This window comes from Erinaceus europaeus, chromosome 2 (assembly GCF_950295315.1).
Source record: "Erinaceus europaeus chromosome 2, mEriEur2.1, whole genome shotgun sequence".
NCBI classification, from domain to species: Eukaryota; Metazoa; Chordata; class Mammalia; order Eulipotyphla; family Erinaceidae; genus Erinaceus; species Erinaceus europaeus.
The window spans coordinates 5,860,876-5,881,521 of NC_080163.1; the positions used below are offsets into that span (position 1 = coordinate 5,860,876).

At 52.2% G+C, this 20,646-nt stretch overlaps 3 protein-coding genes across 3 annotated transcripts in view; 2 read left to right on the top strand and 1 right to left on the bottom strand.

Annotated features, from left to right (window-relative positions):
* The window catches only part of SPACA6 (sperm acrosome associated 6), a 231,142-nt gene that overhangs the window by 148,297 nt on the left and 62,199 nt on the right, over positions 1-20,646 (top strand). The gene's annotated exons all lie outside the window — the stretch shown is intronic.
* On the bottom strand, positions 655-6,591 carry LOC132533495 (sialic acid-binding Ig-like lectin 14). Its single transcript, XM_060175473.1, has 6 exons — positions 6,109-6,591; positions 5,690-5,956; positions 5,461-5,508; positions 1,799-2,056; positions 1,550-1,682; positions 655-1,448 (listed from the first exon to the last, which is right to left on the bottom strand). Exons 1-6 carry the CDS (start codon positions 6,563-6,565, stop codon positions 1,418-1,420), a joined length of 1,194 nt encoding a protein of 397 aa, XP_060031456.1. The 5' UTR covers positions 6,566-6,591; the 3' UTR covers positions 655-1,417.
* LOC103127265 (sialic acid-binding Ig-like lectin 14) lies at positions 6,825-15,461 on the top strand. The gene is made up of 6 exons (XM_060186355.1): positions 6,825-6,834; positions 12,798-13,007; positions 13,161-13,232; positions 14,160-14,495; positions 14,615-14,747; positions 14,849-15,461. The coding sequence occupies exons 1-6, from the start codon at positions 6,825-6,827 to the stop codon at positions 14,877-14,879; spliced, it is 792 nt and encodes a 263-aa protein (XP_060042338.1). The 3' UTR covers positions 14,880-15,461.

Sequence of the window (20,646 nt, forward strand, 5' to 3'; positions counted from 1 at the left end):
ACACAGCCAGTTGCTCCGCCTGCCCTGGAGCCCTCCTGGCAAAGTGCTGGCGCTGTTCTGGCCTTTCCCAAGGACACTCTGCATAGGGGGAAACCTGCCTCCACACCCAGCACACCACAGGCCAAGGAGGTTTCACAGGAGGGTCCCTGCAGACAACACGAAGAACTTCTTGGAGATGAAGATTCCTTCTAGGGGGCCTGGTGGCGGCTCACAGGGTTAAGCACACGTAGTATGAAGTTCAAGGACCCACACAAGGGTCCTGGTTCCAGCCCCTGGCTCAACACCTACATAGAGGTCACTTCACAAGCACTGAAGCAGGCCTGCAGGTCCCTCCCACCCCATCTAAATTTCTCTCTGTCCTATCCACTAACATGGCGGGGATACACCAGGAGCAGTGGATTGAGGCTCCAAGCCCCAGTGATAACCCAGAAAGAAATAAAGGAGAGAAAGAGGGAGAGAGAGAGGGAGAGGGGGAGGAAGACAGAGAGGGAGAGGAAGAGGGCGAGGAAGAGAAAGAGGGAGAGGAATAGGCAAAGAGAGAGAGAGAGAGAGAGAGAGAGACTCTTTCTAGAGAGGAAGAGGTCAGCTGTGGAGAGGGCAGCACTATTGTCCAGCACTTTCCTTTCTCACTGTCCTTCATACACCCTTTTATTTTCAGGGGAGGGAGGATAACTGCCTAGTGATCCTCCTTTTCTCCTACCCAAAGTCTTCTGCAGGAACAAAGCAATTTCTTATTGAATCAACTCATTTAATTTCAACCACAACACTGCTCAGCAATGGCTCCCGGTGGTTCTAGGAATTGACCCTGGGGCCTCAGCACCTCAGGCAAGAAGGTTGTTTCTCCAGAGACAGAGAGCCATTTTTAAGAGATTTATTGATTGATGGTTTTAGTAATGTGTTCATTTCTGTCCCCAGGTCCTCAGGTGGGCAGGTAAGGACTGCGCTCTACCTCCTGTGCTCCACCCCAGCCCCTGACACAGCTATGGGGGAGCATGACCAGCACCATCTGGGAGGTTGCTGAGACTCCCCAGCCTGTCCTGTGTTCACAGAAGATTCTTTCTTTCTTTCTTTCTTTCTCTCACTATGAGCCTGATGCCAGTCCAGTCCTCTGTCCAGACTGGGAAGAGGGTCAGAGGGAGGAACCTGCCCACACCCACCCTCACCAGAGGGGCTGTGAGCACCCAGCCCTCTGCTCAGGCCTGGTGTCAATACCGTGGCCCCTTGAGGCAGACCTGCCCCCTACATCTGGGAGCAGGAGGGTCCCATCCTGCCTCAGTGGGGCTGGTCTCTCCCACTGGGGCGGCCACTCAGCATCCCGTGCAGGGACCAGCCCTCATCCAGATGTGCAGGTCAGCTGGGGGAGGGTCCCGGGGGCTGAGAGGTGCCCTCCCCTGGGTGCTCAGTGTCTGAGTCTCTCCTAGTTCTGTCTGCTGGAGGAGCCTGGGCACCTGCAGAGCCAGCAGCAGATGGGTCAGAGCCCCAGGCCTGGGGACAGCCTGGCCACACCCATACCCACACCCCCTCCCCCAGGGAGGCCCAGGCTGCTCACCTGGTGTAGTAGATCCAGGTGAGGCCATAAGTGAGCAGGAAGCCAGCCCCCATGAGGCCTCCCCTGATGAGGGTGAGGACCAGGGGCCAGGAACCCTGCTCCTGCTCTGCGCAAGTGCAGGGAGGTAGGCTTCCTGGAGTAGGAGACAGCAAAGGGAAGCTCTTTCCCAATCCCCCCAGCCCCCATGTGCACACACCAGACCAAGCAGCCTCCTCCAGCCCCAACCTGGCCCCAGGGCCCTGCACTCACCCTGCAGGGACAGACTGAAGGACAGGTGCTGGGTGCCCAGCTGGTTGTGGGCCTGGCAGGTGAACTGGCCCTGCTCCCCAGGCCCAGCGTGGGGCAGCTCCAGGACCCCGGGCTCTGAGGGCTCAGAGGGGCTCAGGACTCTGCCATCCAGGCTCCAGCTCAGTCTGGCAGGGGGGTTGCTGTCAGCCGCACACACCAGACGCACGGACTGGCCCTCCTGGATGACCACAGAGCTGTGGTGGCTCAGGCTCCTCAGGGCTGGGCACAGACACAGGGCAGGGTGGCAGGAGTGGCAGTGTCTGTCTGTCTGTCTGTTCCTCAGGCCTCCAGCAGACAGAGCCACAAGTGGACAGGAATATCATGTGACATGTGCTGGGGGACTAGGGATTGGGGCAGCTCTGGAGGGGACAGTGACCCCCTGGGTCTGTGTGGGGCAGAGGGAGGATGGGGTAATGGGTGAGTTAGCAGGGTGGGCAGAGCACAGACCTGGCCAGCATGAGGACCTGAGGCCTCTGCCTGGCACCGCACAGCCTTCAGTGAACTGGGCTTCTGTCTCCCTTCACCTGATCTCCCTGCCTCTCTCTTGTTCACTCTTTGTCATAAAAATAATCCATGAATCTTTAGAAAGAAGAAAAGAAGGCGACAGGGCAAGATAGCTTAATGGTTATGTAAAGAGACCCTCATTCCTGAGGCTCCAGAATCCCAGGTTCAATCCCCAGAAGCACCATAAGCCAGAGCTGAACAGTGCTCTAGTAAAAATATAAATAATAAAAAAACAAAAGAGGGAGTAGGGTGGTGGCACAAAAACCCGGTTTCACACCCTCAGGCCCCACTGGCAGGGGAAGATTCAGGAGCACAGAGAAGCAGTGCTGCCTGCAGGTGTCTCTCTCTCTCATCTATCTAGCTTTCATCTGCTCTCATGTTCTCTTTGTCCTTTCTAAACGGAAAGAAAAATGGGGGTGGGGACATGGAGCAGCAGGTTAAGCATACACGGTACTAATCACAAGACCCCTGTGGGAAGATGCAGCTTTGAGACCCTGCTTCCCTCCAGCAACAGGGTACTTTGCATGATGCAGACCAAGTCTGCAGGGGTCTCTCTTTCTCTCTCCCTCTATATCTCTGCCCCTATCAATTTCTCTCTGTCCTATCCAATAAAATGGAAAGAAAGAAAAAAACAGCTGCCAGGAGCAGTGGATTGTAGCACAGGCACCAAATTCAAAATGATGTCCCTGCAGGCAGTAAGAAAGAAGGAAAGAAATGAAGGAAGAAAAAAAAAGAAAGAAAGAATGAATGAGTGAAGAAAGGAGTAAAAGGGAGATAATGGAAGAGGGGAAATGGTCAATGTGAATGTGGGCTTGTGGTGAATGTACCAAACATATTGATAACCCAGCTGGAATTAAATAAGTAGCTAAATAAGTAAATAAATGAGTAAAATAAAAGCTAGAAGAGAAGAGGGGAAGGGAAGCAAGCAGACATAGAGATGTCAGGACACAGGACAGCAGGAAGGGCTCACCCCGTCCAGCACAAACCTTATCAGGCTCAGGAACCTGGTTCGAGGCCCCTCCCACCCCGTCACATAGCAGCAAATTTCCCCCAGCTGGTGGGAGGCAGGGACTCAAACCTGGAACTTGGTGCAGGTTTTCTTGAGTTTAGTACTGCGTGCACTAACTCAGTGCTCCACTGCCCCCTCTCAAGGTTCCTTTCTTTTGTTTGCTAGGACAAGAGCATCACAAAGGAGGGGGCAGTGCTATGCAGTCTCGCCTCTATCTCTCTCCTCCCTCTCCATCTCTTGGCCTCTATAATTACAAACAACACAAAATGTTCTATTAGAAGGCAAGGCATGAGCAGGGCCAGCCCCAGTGATAAGACCGCAGCAGGCAAAATAAAATAAAACTGTTTCCTTTGTAATTCAGGGAAAGGGAGCCAGGCAGAGCAGGGGCATCACAGCTGCAGCTGCAGGGCCTCAGGCAGGACCAGGCTCACCTGTGTCTGAGCAGGTGTGTGGGGTGGAGGGAGTGGGGAAGTGGGGAGAGTAAGCAGGTGCCCCAGACCTCCAGGCTGATCCCAGAAGCCACCAGGGTGCTGAGCCAGCACTGAGTCTGTGAGACCCTCCTGTCTCCTGGATTTGGCCCCCAGGGACCAGACTGCAGAGGGAGGCTGAATAGGAAGCTGAGGCTCAGGACCAGAGTGACCCAAGGGGCAGGGCGCAGGGAAATGGGCTCACAAGTGACCTTCCTTCTGGAGGGCAGCCTGGCTCTAGGGCCTGCTGCTGCTTCTCCTCTTGTCTCTCCTGGGATGGAGCCTGTAGGCAGGGCCTGGGCACCGCTCCTTGGCCCTGGGCACTCAGCTCTTCCCGGCTCCCCAGAGATGAAGTTCTAACAGTGAGGACCTGGGAGTCTCCTGGCTAAGATACTGAGACTCAAGGTGAACAGGGCGGGCACCATCAGAAGCAAGGAAGACAGATATTCAAGAGAGGACAGGGTCCTGAGCTGTCGAAAGTGTCCAACCAGAAAACACAGTGCATGGTGCTCAGGCGTTGGGGAAGGGAGGGTCTGTGCTTGAGAGGCCCCAGTTTCAGTTCTGCAGCTGAGGACAGGCCAGAGCACAGCATCCCATACAGATGCCAAGCCCACGCTGGAGCCGCACCCTTAGGGCCAGGCAGCACTGGTTTTCCTTTTCTTACTAGAGCCCTGCTCAGCTCTGCCTGGTGGTTTGCTGGGCTTTGAACTTGGGAACGTAAAGCTTCAGGCATGAGGGTTTCTTGCAGAACCACTGGGCTGGAGTCTCCTCAGTCCTCACAAAACATTTGAACAAATTTTTTTCCCATCAGGGTTATTTGTGGACCTCACTGACTCTATGATTCTGCAGCCCATTGGCAGTCTTGCTTTATGGAAAGAGACAGAAATAGAGATAGAGGGATATATGGAGGGAGAGGAAAACAGAGGCGGAGAGACATGTTTGCAGCACTGCCCCAGCACATGACAAGCTTCCCCACTGCAGGTGGGAATTGGGGGCTGAACCCCAGTTTCTTGCACATGGATAGTGGTGCAGCAGTGCAGGAATTTCTCTCCCTCTCAGTTTCTCCGAAACAGAGAGACAGAGAGAGAGAAAATTGGCCCAGGGAAGAATTCTACTGATATCCTGCCTGCTCAGGGTCCAGGGTTTAATGCCAAGTACCAGCAAAAGAAAAGGTAAGAAAGGAAAGAAAGAAAGAAAGAAAGAAAGAAAGAAAGAAAGAAAGAAAGAAAGAAAGGAACGAAGGAAGGAAGGAAGGTAGAAAGAAGGTGAAAATGAAAGGCAGTTAGGAAGCCCACATGGTGAAGGGTGTTCACTGGTCTGTTGCAGCCCCGATTTCCCAGCATGCACAGGCCCTGAGCAGACAGACTCACACCTGAAGCCTCACAAAGCTGGGGCAGCTGCAGCTCCACTTGGAAAACCAGCAAGGAGTGGATGAAGGGGAGTCAGTAAAGGGAAGAGAGGAGACAGGAAGAGTGCACTGGGCCCAAGGGTGCCAGACACAGGGCGGGGGGGGGGGGGGGAAGAAGGGCAGGGCCAGGGAGGGGGCAGGGGGGTGAGGGAGGCTGTCACCTCCAGCCCTGAGCCCTGGGTGGCAGCAGCTCTGGTCCCAGCCCAGCCCTGGGGAGACAGAAGCTCCTTCCTACCTGTGTGGTTTCCCTGGGAAAGTGTGGCGGTGAGAAAGCGCGGAGCATCTGGGAGGGAAGATGGGGAGGGGTGGGGACATGGTCTTCACTTCAGAGACCCACATAAAGAATGCAGGATGGAATAGGTCTCCCGATGGCCCCCTCCCCATCCCCATCTCCTGTGGGAGAGGCTCAGACTGGAGCCCTCCCTGCACCCCCACCCCTCAGCCCCCATCACCTCAGCACTCACAGGACACATTGAGTCTGATGGTTCTCTCTGTGCTCACTTGAGCCTGAGGGACTTTCACCTGACAGGTGAGGTTGCTGCCGTGATCTTGGAGTCTTGGGGTGAAGCTGAGCACTTGGGAATTCTTAATCTTGGACCTCAGAGAGTCAAGAGCATCCCCCAGCCAGGAGAACAGGGGGGCTTTCCCATCACAGTACCCCCATACAATGCAGGTCAGCCTTGCAGGCTGACCAGAAACCAGGGGCTTCTCAAAGTCGATGTCAGGCTGAGCTGTCAGGGTTGAGGGGAAGGGAAACAGGTGTCCCTGAGGAGGGCAGAGCCTGGGTCTCCTCCTCCCACCCCACAGCCTGGAGCAGGGACACCCTGAGTCCTGCCCTGATGGAGGATCCCTCACCCCACGTCCTCTGCTGGGCCCCACCTACCTGTCACCTGCAAGTTCAGCTTCTTCTCTTTGTAGTTATATTTGTCATTTCCTCTCTCCACTCTGAAGAAGTAGGCTCCCTGGTCCTCCTTCCTGGCATCTGTGATGCTCAGGGAGCAGCTGTTTGTGGAGTCGCTGAGAAGTTTGAATCTGCCCGCAATCTCTGGCTTCACTTTATTCCAATAATAATTTGTGGCCACAAGAGTAGCAGTGAGGTGATTACCCTCACCCCGGAACCAGTAAGTGAGGATGTTGTGGTAATTCTGGGAACTCCAGGGGTAGTAGAAGGAGCAGGGCACAAGGACACACAGCCCCTCCTGCACCATCACTGGATCTGGTGCTTGGATGTTTATCCTTGGACCCTGCCCCTGGATCCCTGCCCTCTCTCCCCCTGCACCCCATTGTCCCTGTGCCCACTCAACCCCCCACAGCAGTGCCAGCAGCAGCAGAGACCCCATGTCTCCCTCCACCAGGGCAGCACCCAGAGTCTGGGCTGGAGAGGAGGAAGCCCCAACAGGAAGCTGGGCTGACAGCTCCTTCACCTCCCCCTCCCAAGGGGAACTTGGGCTCCAAGGCCTGAGGGGTGGGGGCTGAGGACGCCCTGTCCATCTTCCCTCTGCTCAGATGCCAGGAATGACCTGCCCCCCCACCGATGTAGAGCTGCCTGTCCATGGATGGACACACGGCCCCTTCCACAGGGACAGGAACCCAGGAGACATGGTCACTGGTGAGGGACAGGCAGGCAAGGGAATGGGGGAGGGGGCTGTGACTCAGCTGGACACACCCCCTGGATGGAAACCACTGAATGTGCAGGAGGGTCATTTAAGGTTTTTATTTATTTATTTATTTTTAACCAGAGCTCTGTTGAGATCTATTTTTTCTTTCTTTAACATTTAAAAAATATTTATTTACTTATTCCTATTTATTGCCCTAGTTGTTTTTATTGTCGTTTTAGTTATTATTGTTGTTGTTATTAATGTGGTCATTGTTGGATAGGACAGAGAAAAATGAGAAAAGGAGGGGAAGACAGAGGGGGAAGAGAAAGACAGACACCTGCAGACCTGCTTCACCACCTGTGAAGCAACTCCCCTGCAGGCGGGAAGCCTAGGCTCAAACCGGGATCCATAAGCCAGTCCTTGCCTTTTGTACCACCAGCACTTAACCTTCTGGGCTGGCGTGTGAGTGCTTCTTCCAGGGCGCCTGCTCTCCGTGTTGGAGAGAACTCAACCTCAGACAGCTTGGGCTGCTACTCATTCAGCTACATGGGAGAGAGATGACTCATGAACCAAGCTCATGGCTGGGCAATGCAATATATATTTATTGATCAGCGAGCCACAGCTTTTAAAGGAAAGACGTGGAAGTGGCAAGTCAGAAACGGAAATGGCTAGGAAAGGAGCAGAGAAAGGCTGGAAGGGTAGGAACTTCCTAAGCAACTGTTGTGAGGGTTTTAACTGGTGGGATTAATACTACCCTGGAGGCAGGGAGGGTCTTGAGGGTAGAAAGAAGATAGATCAAAGGAATGGAATGGCTTTCCAGTTTCAAGTGTTTTGTAATTCTCTGGAATAACTTGTCTTCAAAATGGCATGGTTTGCAAGCTCCGGCATGTTTACTTTTTTTAAAAAATTTATTTATTTATTTTCCCTTTTGTTGTTCTTGTTGTTTTTTGTTGTTGTTACAGTTACTATTGTTGTTGTTTTTGATGTAGTCATTGTTGGATAGGACAGAGAGAAATGGGGAAAGGAGAGGAAGACAGAGAGGGGGAGAGAAACACAGACACCTGCACACCTGCTTCACCACCAGTGAAGAGACTCCCCTGCAGGTGGGGAGCCGGGGCTCGAACCAAGGTCCTTGTGCTTTGTACCATGTGTGCTTAGCCCGCTGTGCTACCGCCCAACTCCACTTTGTTTCACTGTTTAAATTAACTTTATCTTTTGGATAGAGACAGCCAGAAAGCATCAGGGAGGGGAGATAGAAAGGAAGAGAGACAAAGACACCTGCAGCCCTGCTTCACCACTCTGAAAGTTTTCCTCCAGCAGGTGGGGTCGGGGGCTTGAACCTGCTTCCTCATATGTGTGTTCATCCTGGTGTGCCACTATTCATCTTCAAGATCTTTTATTCAAACTTAATTTTCTTTGCAGACACACATGGAGATGGCTTAGTCCTGGAGGGCTCACCCTAGACACTCTCTGAGAATTTACCTTTTCACTTCCTCTTTTCTCCTTCTCTTTCTCCTCCACTTCTTTCTTCTTCTCCTCTTTCTCCTCCTCCTCCTTGTTCTTTTTCTTCTCCTCTTCTTCCTCTTCTTCTCATCCTCCTCCCCCTCCTCCTTTTGTGCTACCAGAATTATCACAGAGGCTTGATGCTTGCAAAAGGAATCCACTTGTCTCAGTGGCATTTGATTTTATTATGTAGTTATTTATTTTGGGATATAAACAACGGGAAGATAGAGAGAGGGAAAGACACCTGCAGCCTTGCTTCACTACTTTTGAAGCTTCCTCCCCGCTGCTGAGAAGTGAGCTTTGAACCCAGGTGCTTGTGCATGCCAGTGTGTGTGATCTGATGGGTGCACCACCACTTGCTCTCCCCACTGTTATTTTTCAAAATATTTTCTTTAGGGCAAGAGAGACAGCATAGTGGTTATGCAAAAAGATTCTCTTGATTGGGGCTCCCAGGTCAAAGCTTTAACTCCCCACATCATCATAAGCCAAAGCTTAGCAAGTTCTCTGGGAAACAAATGACAGAAGCAAACAAATAAACAAACAAAAAAACAACTTTATTTCTTTGAGAGAGACAGAGGGCAGGGCACTGCTCAGCTCCAGCATCCTCTATCCCTGGACTGAAACCTGTGGTCTCTGGGACCTCAGGCATGAAAGGCTGGTGCTCTGAGGAGCTGAGCTGTCTCCCTCCCCATTGTCCTGTGTGCAGGACTCTCCAGAACCGCTCCCCTGGGGCTGGTCCAGGCTCTCTCCCACCAGGACTGAGGAGTGTCTCCTCCCCCTGCTCACAGGAAGGTGCTCTGCCGAGTCCTCCTGATACACGGCTCCCATGGAGGCTCCCTGGACCCTGATGCTCAGTCTCTGTGTCTGGGGAGCTTGGGAAGGTGGTGCTGGCCTTGGGGTGCTGCTCTGCCTGTCTTTCCTGCTCACGTGTACCCCCAGAGAGAGGGCCAGGCCTGTGTCCCGGGCATCATGAGTCTCGGGGTTCCAGAGCCCCAGGTGTCAGGGAAGGTGAGGCTGCGAATGTGCCCCACCCCACACTGAGATTGACAGAGAGGCTGCCACCCCAGCTGACACCACTGCATCTGCCTGGCCAGAGACCCCAGACTTGGCAAGGGGGACAAACTCTCCCCTCCAGCCACCCAGCTGTGCCCCTGCACCATGAGGTTGAGAAGTGATGGGCCAGGCCAGGGGAGAGGAAGTTGCAAGGAGAAGCCACAAGGTGCACTCAGGAAGGCAGAGAGGATGTTTCCCCACAAGCTGTCCCAGCAGCCTGGGACCCTGAGCAGGGAAGAGGCCAGGCTGACCCTCCTCAGGGCACCAGGACCAGCCTAGAGGAAGCCAGTTCACGCGGGTGGGGGGTGGAGGGGGGGCCAGGATCACAGTGGAGTCACAGCCAGGTGGAACCCTGGCACCACAGATACCTGAACCCAGGGGAGCTCAGGCTCCTCTCTCTCTCTCTCTCTCTCCCTAGATAAAGTGATAGAGTTTATCTTGAAGAGGTGTGTGTGTGTGTGTGTATGTGTGTGTATGTGTGTGTGTGAGTGTTCGTGTGTGTATGTGTGTGTGATTGTGTGTATGTGTGTATGTGTGTGAGTGTGTGTGTATGTGTGTATGTGTGTGTGAGTGTGTGTGTATGTGTGTATGTGTGTGAGTGTGCGTGTGTGTGTATGTGAGTGTGTGTGTGTGAGTGTGCATGTGTGTATGTGTGTGAGTGTGTATGTGTGTGTGAGTGTGTGTGAGTGTGCGTGTGTGTATGTGTGTGTGAGTGTGCGTGTGTGTATGTGTGTGTGAGTGTGTGTGTGTATGTGTGTGTGAGTGTGTGTATGTGTGTGTGTGAGTGTGCATGTGTGTGTGCGTATGTGTGTGTATGTGTGTGTGTGAGTGTGTGTGTGAGTGTGTGTGTGTGTTAGTGTGCATGTGTGTGTGCGTATGTGTGTGTATGTGTGTGTGTGAGTGTGTGTGTGAGTGTGTGTGTGTGTTAGTGTGCATGTGTGTGTGCGTATGTGTGTGTGTGTGTGTGAGTGTGTGTGTGAGTGTGTGTGTGTGTTAGTGTGCATGTGTGCGTATGTGTGTGTATGTGTGTGTGTGTGTGTGAGTGTGTGTGTGTGTGAGTGTGTGTGTGTGTGTATGTGTGTGTGTGTGTGAGTGTGTGTGTGTGTGTGTGTGTTTGCACTTTTCAGCTCTGCCTTAAGGTGTTGCCCAGAAAACAATCTGGAACCTCTGTTGTGTCAGGCAAGAAAGCCTGTGTACCAGATACGGTGTGTCTGCCGACACCCTGCTTTGCTTTTTGTCTCTTCTCTTCTCCTTTCTTTTCCTTTCTTTTCTTCTCTGTAATTTTCTTGTCTGGTCTTGTCTTGTTTTTGCTCCAGGGGTATCGCTGGGGATCAGTGCTGGCATTACAAATCCAGTGCTCCTGGCCGGTCCATTTTCTTGCATTTTTAAAAATTTGATAAGTATGAGAAATATTGAGAGATCATGGGGAGATAGAGAGGGAGAAAGATAGACACCTGCAGATCTGCTTCACCACTTGTGAGGTTCCCCTCAGCAGGTGGGGAGCAGGGAACTGGAATCCAATTCCGCTCAGGATCCTTGGGCTTCATACTATGTGCACTTAACCGAGTTCACTGCAGATACATTGTATTTACTTGTTAAGGAAAGAGAGGGGGGGACATGAGAGCTTGACTCTGGCATTACAGTGTTAGAAGGAATGCAGAACCTCGTGCTGGAGAGCTCAAGGCTTCAACCACTGCACCCGTCCAGGCTGGACCCTCTTTCTCCTGTATGGAGCCCAAGGAAAGAACCAGCTGCAGCACTCAGAGCCCTCACCACTGAGCCCCTCCCAAGCAGGAACTACTTATATTGAGGAAGAGAGAGAGAGAGGGAGAGACAGAGAGCAGAGATGGAGAGGCAGAGAGGGCATCGAGGCAGTACAGCACTGCTCCACCATGGTGCTGCCCCCAGCTGACATGTCAGGGAGCTCGGGGGTGGTGCACCCAGTTAAGTGCACATAGTACTAAGCACAAGGACCCATTCAAGGATCCGGGTTTCAGTCCCCAGCTCTCTACCCGCAGGGGGGACAATTCATAAGCAGGGAAGCAAGTCTGCAGGTGTGTCTCTTTCTCTCTCCCTCTCTCTCTTCCTCTCTCTCTCTCTCAATTACTTTCTATACTATCCATAAAATGGAAAAAAAAAATGGTCACCAAGAGTGGTGGATTCGTAGTGCTGGAACCTAGTCCCAGGGGTAAAGCTGAGGCAAAAATAAATAAATGAATAAATAAATAAATAAATATGCTCATGTCCTAGCATGGCTACTGTGGGACACATGAGCATTCAGGACCAGAGAGAAATTTGTAACAAACCTGTGACACACAGTGTACCCAGCCCCGCCCTCTGTGTGTGGAAGACAGAAAAGCAGCTGGAAGGTTCCAGAAGCCCTGCAAGGAGAGGGGACTGAGAGGGGGTCTCAGAACCCCACATCCCTGAGCCCAGAAGCTTCTATCAGGTGAAGCAAACAGGGGCCAGGTGGTGGCACAGCTAGTTAACACATACCTTACTGTGCATAAGGAACTGGGCTCAAGCCCTTGGCCCCCACCTGCAGGAGAAAAGCTTCCCAAATGATGAAGCAGGGTTGGAGATGTCATTCTTTCTCTCTCCTTCTCTATCTCCACCTTCATTCTCAATTTCTCTCTGTCTATGTCAATAATAAAGGAATATATAAAGCTTATTTAAAAAGACTTCTCAGGGAGAGCCCACAGAAGGCTGTCAGGGGGTGCTCCTGACACTAGCACCAGCTGCTCACAGTCTAGGACAGAGGAGACAGTGGAGGCCACCTGTCAGCTGAGTTTCTCTGAGAGCAGAACACAAGCCCAGAGGGACCAGCTATCAGGCCTCCAGAAGCCAGAACCTGCTTCCCTCCCCCCACCAGAGTGTGTGTGTGTGTGTGAGGGGAGGAGGCACCTTGCAGACTCAGGTGTATGTCTGAGGTGACCCGTCTCCCCCTGAGTCACCTGTGTGCCCACCTGTTTCCAGACAGCCTGACCTGACCACCTCAACAACATCTGGCGCCCAACGTGGGGCCCGAACCCACGACCCTGAGATTAAGAGTCTCATGCTCTACCGACTGAGCTAGCCAGGCGTGGTGTGGGTTGAGGTGGTCTGGTGTCGGGCTGCACCGCGGAGAAGAGAGCGGACGTCCAGAGCAAAGGGGTACACAAATCTTTATTATAGGATGGGGGGGTTTGGTTCAGAGCACGTGGAGCCAGCTGGCAATGGCCGACCACGGGGGGAGAGCAGGGAGCGAGACCTCAGAGAGGGAGAGCTGAGAGCCCAGAGGGGGGGGTGTGGGGGCTTCTTATTGGGCGACAACCAGGGGTGACATATAGGGCCAGGATTGGTTGAAGGGGGCAATGCTAGGGTTTCGCGCGGTGTAGAAAAACCTGGGGGTGGAGACTGCATCAGAATAACTCCTCAGCAACAACTTCTGTGGCCGCAAATTATTATTGGAATAAAGTGGAGCCACAGATTGCGGGCAGATTCAAACTTCTCAGCAACTCCACAAACAGCTGCTCCCTGAGCATCACAGGTGCCAGGAAGGAGGACCAGGGAGCCTACTTCTTCAGAGTGAAGAGAGGAAATGACAAATATAACTACAAAGAGAAGAAGCTGAACTTGCAGGTGACAGGTAGGTGGGGCCCAGCAGAGGGCATGGGGTGAGGGATCCTCCATCAGGGCAGGACTCAGGGTATCCCTGTTCAGGGTGTGGGGTGGGAGGAGGAGACCCAGGCTCTGCCCTCCTCAGGGACACCTCTTTTCCTGTCCCCCTCAACTCTGACAGCCCAGCCTGACATCGACTTTGAGAAGCCCCTGATTTCTGGTCATCCTGCAAGGCTGACATGCATCCTGAAGGGCAAACGCTAGAAGAAGAAGAACTGCCTGCAGGGACATCATTTTGAATTTGGTGCCTGTGCTACAATCCACTGCTCCTGGCAGCTGTTTTTTTCTTTCTTTCCATTTTATTGGATAGGACAGAGAGAAATTGATAGGGGCAGAGATATAGAGGGAGAGAGAAAGAGAGACCCCTGCAGACTTGGTCTGCATCATGCAAAGTACCCTGTTGCTGGAGGGAAGCAGGGTCTCAAAGCTGCATCTTCCCACAGGGGTCTTGTGATTAGTGCTGTGTGTGCTTAACCTGCTGCTCCATGTCCCCACCCCCATTTTTCTTTCCTTTTAGAAAGGACAAAGAGAACATGAGAGCAGATGAAAGCTAGATAGATGAGAGAGAGACACCTGCAGGCAGCACTGCTTCTCTGTGCTCCTGAAGCTTCGCCTGCCAGTGGGGCCTGAGGGTGTGAAACTGGGTATTTGTGCCACCACCCTTCTCCCTCTTTTGTTTTTTTATTATTTATATTTTTACTAGAGCACTGTTCAGCTCTGGCTTATGGTGCTTCTGGGGACTGAACCTGGGATTCTGGAGCCTCAGGAATGAAAGTCTCTTTACATAACCATTAAGCTATCTTACCCTGTAACCTTCTTTTCTTCTTTCTAAAGATTCATGGATTTTTTTTTTTTATGACAAAGAGTGAACAAGAGAGAGGCAGGGAGATCAGGTGAAGGGAGACAGAAGCCCAGTTCACTGAGGGCTGTGCGGTGCCAGGCAGAGGCCTCAGGTCCTCATGCTGGCCAGGTCTGTGCTCTGCCCACCCTGCTAACCCACCCATTACCCCATCCTCCCTCTGCCCCACACAGACCCAGGGGGTCACTGTCCCCTCCAGAGCTGCCCCAATCCCTAGTCCCCCAGCACATGTCACATGATATTCCTGTCCACTTGTGGCTCTGTCTGCTGGAGGCCTGAGGAACAGACAGACAGACAGATGCTGCCACTCCTGCCACTCTGCCCTGTGTCTGTGCCCAGCCCTGAGGAGCCTGAGCCACCACAGCTCTGTGGTCATCCAGGAGGGCCAGTCCGTGCGTCTGGTGTGTGCGGCTGACAACAACCCCCCTGCCAGACTGAGCTGGAGCCTGGATGGCAGAGCCCTGAGCCCCTCTGAGCCCTCGGAGCCCGGGGTCCTGGAGCTGCCCCACGCTGGGCCTGGGGAGCAGGGCCAGTTCACCTGCCAGGCCCACAACCAGCTGGGCACCCAGCACCTGTCCTTCAGTCTGTCCCTGCAGGGTGAGTGCAGGGCCCTGGGGCCAGGCTGGGGCTGGAGAAGGCTGCTTGGTCTGGTGTGTGCACATGGGGGGTGGGGGGGGGGTTGGGAAAGAGCTTCTTTTTGCTGTCTCCTACTCCAGGAAGCCTACCTCCCTGCACTTGCGCAGAGCAGGAGCAGGGTTCCTGGCCCCTGGTCCTCACCCTCATCAGGGGAGGCCTCATGGGGGCTGGCTTCCTGCTCACCTATGGCCTCACCTGGATCTACTACACCAGGTGAGCAGCCTGGGCCTCCCTGGGGGAGGGGGTGTGGGTGTGGGTGTGGCCAGGCTGTCCCCAGGCCTGGGGCACTGACCCATCTGCTGCTGGCTCTGCAGGTGCCCAGGCTCCTCCAGCAGACAGAACTGAGGAGAGACTCAGACACTGAGCACCCAGGGGAGGGCGCCTCTCAGCCCTCAGGACCCTCCCCAGCTGACCTGCACATCTGGATGAGGGCTGGTCCCTGCACGGGATGCTGAGTGGCCACCCCAGTGGGAGAGACCAGCCCCACTGAGGACAGGATGGGACCCTCCTGCTCCTGGGGGTAGGGGACAGGTCTGCCTCAAGGGGCCACAGCACTGGCACCAGGCCTGAGCAGAGGGCTGGGTGCTCACAGCCCCTCTGGTGAGGGTGGGTGTGGGCAGGTTCCTCCCTCTGACCCTCTTCCCAGTCTGGACAGAGGACTGGACTGGCATCAGGCTCATAGTGAGAGAAAGAAAGAAAGAAAGAATCTTCTGTGAACACAGGACAGGCTGGGGAGTCTCAGCAACCTCCCAGATGGTGCTGGTCATGCTCCCCCATAGCTGTGTCAGGGGCTGGGGTGGAGCACAGGAGGTAGAGCGCAGTCCTTACCTGCCCACCTGAGGACCTGGGGACAGAAATGAACACATTACTAAAACCATCAATCAATAAATCTCTTAAAAATGGCTCTCTGTCTCTGGAGAAACAACCTTCTTGCCTGAGGTGCTGAGGCCCCAGGATCAATTCCTAGAACCACCGGGAGCCATTGCTGAGCAGTGTTGTGGTTGAAATTAAATGAGTTGATTCAATAAGAAATTGCTTTGTTCCTGCAGAAGACTTTGGGTAGGAGAAAAGGAGGATCTCTCCCTCCCCCTGAAAATAAAAGGGTGTATGAAGGACAGTGAGAAAGGAAAGTGCTGGACAATAGTGCTGCCCTCTCCACAGCTGACATTTTCCTCTCTAGAAAGAGTCTCTCTCTCTCTTTGCCTATTCCTCTCCCTCTTTCTCTTCCTCGCCCTCTTCCTCTCCCTCTCTGTCTTCCTCCCCCTCTCCCTCTCCCTCTCTTATTCTCCTTTTTTTCTTTCTGGGTTGTCACTGGGGCTTAGAGCCTCAATCCACTGCTCCTGGTGTATCCCCGCCATGTTAGTGGATAGGACAGATAGAAATTTAGATGGGGTGGGAGGAACCTGCAGGCCTGCTTCAGTGCTTGTGAAGTGACCTCTGTGTAGGTGTTGAGCCAGGGGCTGGAACCAGGACCCTTGTGTGGGTCCTTGAACTTCATACTACGTGTGCTTAACCCTGTGAGCCGCCACCAGCCCCCCTCGAAGGAATCTTCATCTCCAAGAGGTTCTTCATGTTGTCTGCAGGGACCCTCCTGTGAAACCTCCTTGGCCTGTGGTGCGCTGGGTGTGGAGGCAGGTTTCCCCCTGTGCAGAGTGTCCTTGGGAAAGGCCTGGGCAGGGCCAGCACTTTGCCAGGAGGGCTCCAGGGCAGGCAGAGCAGCTGGCTGTGTCCTGAGTCACTTTGCCCTGTGCACAGCCCAGCTTCTGCTGTGCACATGGCATCAAAGTTGCTGTGCAACTCAGGCATCAAAGTTCAACATCCTTGAGGAAACACTCACGAAAGACATGTCTCTGATATCTGATTACTGTAAAAAATGGCGACTAATCCCTAGCACTGCAAAAACGGTATCATCTGTTTTCCATCTACACCATGCCTCGGCCTCGCGTGAGCTTAATGTGCAGCTTGACGATACGAGGATCCGGCATGAAGCCCAGCCAGTCTATCTTGGCGTTACTCTCAGTCGCACTCCGTCATTTCATGAACATCTCATAAAAACTGCAGCAAAGGTGGGCGCGAGGAATCACATCATTGCAAGACTGGCCAGCTCCTCATGGGGCACGAGCGCTTCCACACTATGATCATCATCTCTGGCATTATGCTATTCCACTGCAGAATACTGTGCCCCAGTATGGTTCCGTAGCCCCCATGTCCACTTGGTCGATTCCAAATTATATTCCTCCATGAGGATAATTTCTGGAACCATCCGTTCAACCCCGGTTCCATGGCTGCCAGTTCTTAGCAACATCGCCCCACCAGATATTCGTCTGGATGCGGCATCATCTAAGTTCATTTCCCACATCTACGCTCGACCGGACCTGCCAATATACACGGATATCTTCACCCACCCTGTCCAACGCTTGACATCTCATCACCCAATCTGGTCCCCTATGCCTACACTGAACTTCTCTGTCCCAGACTCTTGGAAACAGAGTTGGCAGTCAGGTGAGGTAAAGAACAAACACCTCATCACAGACCCCTGCGAGCGTCAACCGGCTTTGACCTAGCACGTTATGATTGGGCCCTCCTCAATCGCTATCGAACAGGCCATGGCCGGTGCGCCGCTATGTTCCATCGCTGGGGAGCCAGAGACGACCCGAACTGCCCCTGCAGCTACAGACAGACTATGACCCACTTAGTCAACGACTGCCACCTCTCCAGATTCAGAGGAGGTCTTGAAACTTTACATCAGGCTCAACCTGACACTGTTGACTGGCTACAGAAGAAGGGCAAACGCTAGAAGAAGAAGTGCTGGCACTACAAATCCAGTGCTCCTGGCAGGTCCGTTTTCTTGCATTTTAAAAAATTTGATAAGTATGAGAAATATTGAGAGATCATGGAGAGATAGAGAGGGAGAAAGATAGACACCTGACGATCTGCTTCACCACTTGTGAGGTTCCCCTCTGCAGGTGGGGAGCAGGGAACTGGAATCCAATTCCTCTCAGGATCCTTGGGCTTCATACTATGTGCACTTAACCGAGTTCACTGCAGATACATTGTATTTACTTGTTAAGGAAAGAGAGGGGGGACATGAGAGCTTGACTCTGGCAATACAGTGTTAGAAGGAACTCAGAACCTCGTGCTGGAGAGCTCAAGGCTCCATCCACTGCACCCATCTGGACAGGACACTTTTTCTCCTGTATGGAGCCCAAGGAAAGAACCAGCTGCGGCACTCAGAGCCCTCACCACTGAGCCCCTCCCAAGCAGGAACTAATCATATTGAGGAAGAGAGAGATACAGAGACAGAGACAGAGAGATAGAGAGAGAAAGCAGAGATGGAGAGGTAGAGAGGGCAGCGAGGCAGTACAGCACTGCTCCACCATGGTGCTGCCCCCAGCCGCCTGCCCTTGAATCCAGAGCCACAGCTCATCTGTCATGCACTCTGCCAGAGGATCTTTCTCCACACCCTGCCACATCCATTGCTTTCTGCTTCCAAACCCTGGAAAGAGACTGTCAGCAGACTAGCGCCCTTGGAGGTGACCATTGGTCTTGTTCCTTGTGACATACACACTCTGCCAAGTGTCCCTGCAGGGCCCTTCAGGTGGTTTTTACTCCAGCAGGAAGAACAGCCATGCTGCTCACTCACTGTGAGGACTCTTTATGCTGCAGACATGTGGGAGCCTGGAACCTGGGTTCACACCAGGTGATAAGGCTACTGCAGGCCAGGTCTCAAGCCCAGGACCTCTCTGGGGTGGTGATGCAGGGGAGCAGGCTGGAGGGAAGGGGCAGAGTGGAGGAGGCGTTTCCCAGAGAGGAACAAAGGAGACAGGGGGGCATCAGTGAGAGTGTGTGGTGGGAGGTATTGCCTGTATGCTTTGTTGGTCTGCTTCTAAATTCTGCTTATAAGACCTTCTGTTTTGATCATCACATTAGATTCACTTGTATTACTTATGATGTGGTCTATTTACAGAATCACTGTTGTACCTGGGTCCCGCCCTGCCTGCAGGGTATTGGTTTAATCCCCGCTTGTTAGATGGAAGCTTTCTATGTTCTGTTCATGCTATTTTTTCTTTGCTCCGCCCCCTCTCCTCATTTCCTTTCCCTTGCCACTTCTGGTGAAGAGATGCATAAAAGGCAGTGTATCTGATTAATAAATGAGATACTGCTTCCCAGCTCAGCAATGAGTCCCTGGTCATCTCTCTACCACCCATGAAGCTAGCCCGGCCAGGCATATGGCATTCTGAAACAGGGACCAGCACCGACGTGGGACCTAACCCGCCTATCCCCCAGATACGTAAACTTGGCTATCCATCCGCCATGGGTTGCTTTTCTACTTATGAAGAGGTTTCTCAAAGCCTCTACTCTTGCTTCATGAGACAGTTTCTCTGTCTCTGGAACATTTTGCTCTGGGCCACACTTTGGTTCCTTGATCGGGAACTTTGGTTCCTTATGACCGTGATTGTAGAGCTTGGGAGATAAGCGGAGATATCTCCTGGGACTTTCTGGACTTCCTTTCCCATGTTTCCAGCGGAGAAGGACTACTCTAACTTGAAGAGCATTCTCCAGTACCCTGGCAGTCCCCAAGAATGGTGAAACGTGGTTAGTTCCACTCTCCTGATTCGATTCTTTCTTCGATGGGAAGACGTTTTTAAAAATGGGTGCCTGCAGCAATCCCGCAGGAACCATCAGAAGCACCCTAAATGGAATTTTGAGGAGCTTTTTGGACTAGGACGCCCTCTGGGGACTCATGATGCTACATGGTGAGATCTGGATAGTCTGGTTCAAGGTGAAAGAAGCAAAAACTGCCTACCGCTTTTCTCTCGATTCCCCCCTCATTGTTCTCTCTGAATATCTTAAGTTTGCTGTCTGCTTTCAGTTGCATTTCATAAGAGAGTGATTTGAATGACTGAATTTTTGTATGACATTGACTTAAAAAATGCTGGATGCAGCCATGATTTCTAGAGACATCCAGAAACAATCCAAAAAATGTTTTTTTCCTCTTTTGATTTTTTTTTTACATCTTGGTATTAATGTGAAACATTTAATCCTGAAAACTGTATGAGTGTGGGTGGGGTGGATAGAGCAATGATTATGCTAATGATTCTCATGCCTGAGGCTTCTAACCATGGTTCTTTTATTGAGTTTAAACTGTTTAAACAACCTTAAAATCATACTAGAAAGGACTTCCACTTATAATGGAGTTATCAACTATAGTAAACTTCTAATCTGCTACAAGCTTTGTTTGACAAGTAAGTGAATTATAGCTGTCAAGTTTTCACATGAAAAATATCTGCTCAAGTGAAATCCCCAGAAATTCATTTGGACCCCTGTTTTCTGACATCGCCCACAAGGCATAACTACAGCAGCAACCCCCCCAAAAACCAATGATGTGACCTGACACGACCTGAAAAAACTGATTCACAGGCTCCAAAGCTCACTCTCTACAGAAAAACGGAATTCCAGTGGTTGACCTTACCCATCAAGACAGACATACAGCATTTCATCCCCTGGCATTTCATCCGTGGTCATCTGCTTTGGACTGACACTTCTATCGGACTTACTGTTACACCTCTTGGACACTTTACACAACTTTATAGCAGTTTCCCTTTATGCTGCTGGGTTTCTCAAAGACTGACTGCAGCAGTCCATGGATGTTGCAGCCAGAGCCTTGGGACTCTATAGGCAACGTTCCTCACCTGCAGGCCCTGCTCCCAGAGTCAGAAAACACCCTCCTTACTAGGTCATGCCCACAGAGGCAGGAAACGCCCTTTTGCCTGCTAGGCCTCGCCCTTTGATGCAGGAAATGCCCCCCATAGGCCTCCCCTTGGCACCACACTGGTTCTTGATGCTCTCTTACTTGTCCCTCCATGTCTTGTGCCAGTTCTTTAAAAAATGCCTGTACGATATAGGTTTCTGTTCACCCCGCACTCCTGATACTATTATGGTCATTAGTTAGAAAGGGGGGAATGTTGGTATGCTTCTAAATTCTGCTTATAAGACCTTCTGTTTTAATCATCACATTAGGTTCATTTTTTATTACTTACAATGTGGTCTATTTACATAATTACTCTTTTACCAGCCTATTTACATAATCACTGTTTTACCTGTGGTCTAT

Excerpts from the sequence above, each read along its gene's own strand:
- LOC132533495 (XM_060175473.1), bottom strand. The coding sequence starts at position 6,565 with ATGGGGTCTCTGCTGCTGCTGGCACTGCTGTGGGGGGTTGAGTGGGCA. Across the intron at positions 5,509-5,689 it reads CATCAGACTCAATGTGTCCT|ATGCTCCGCGCTTTCTCACC; the intron begins GTGAGTGCTGAG and ends CTTCCCTCCCAG. Across the intron at positions 1,683-1,798 it reads CTTCAGTCTGTCCCTGCAGG|GAAGCCTACCTCCCTGCACT; the intron begins GTGAGTGCAGGG and ends CTCCTACTCCAG.
- LOC103127265 (XM_060186355.1), top strand. Across the intron at positions 13,008-13,160 it reads GCTGAACTTGCAGGTGACAG|CCCAGCCTGACATCGACTTT; the intron begins GTAGGTGGGGCC and ends CAACTCTGACAG. Across the intron at positions 13,233-14,159 it reads GCTGACATGCATCCTGAAGG|TGTCTGCTGGAGGCCTGAGG; the intron begins GCAAACGCTAGA and ends CACTTGTGGCTC.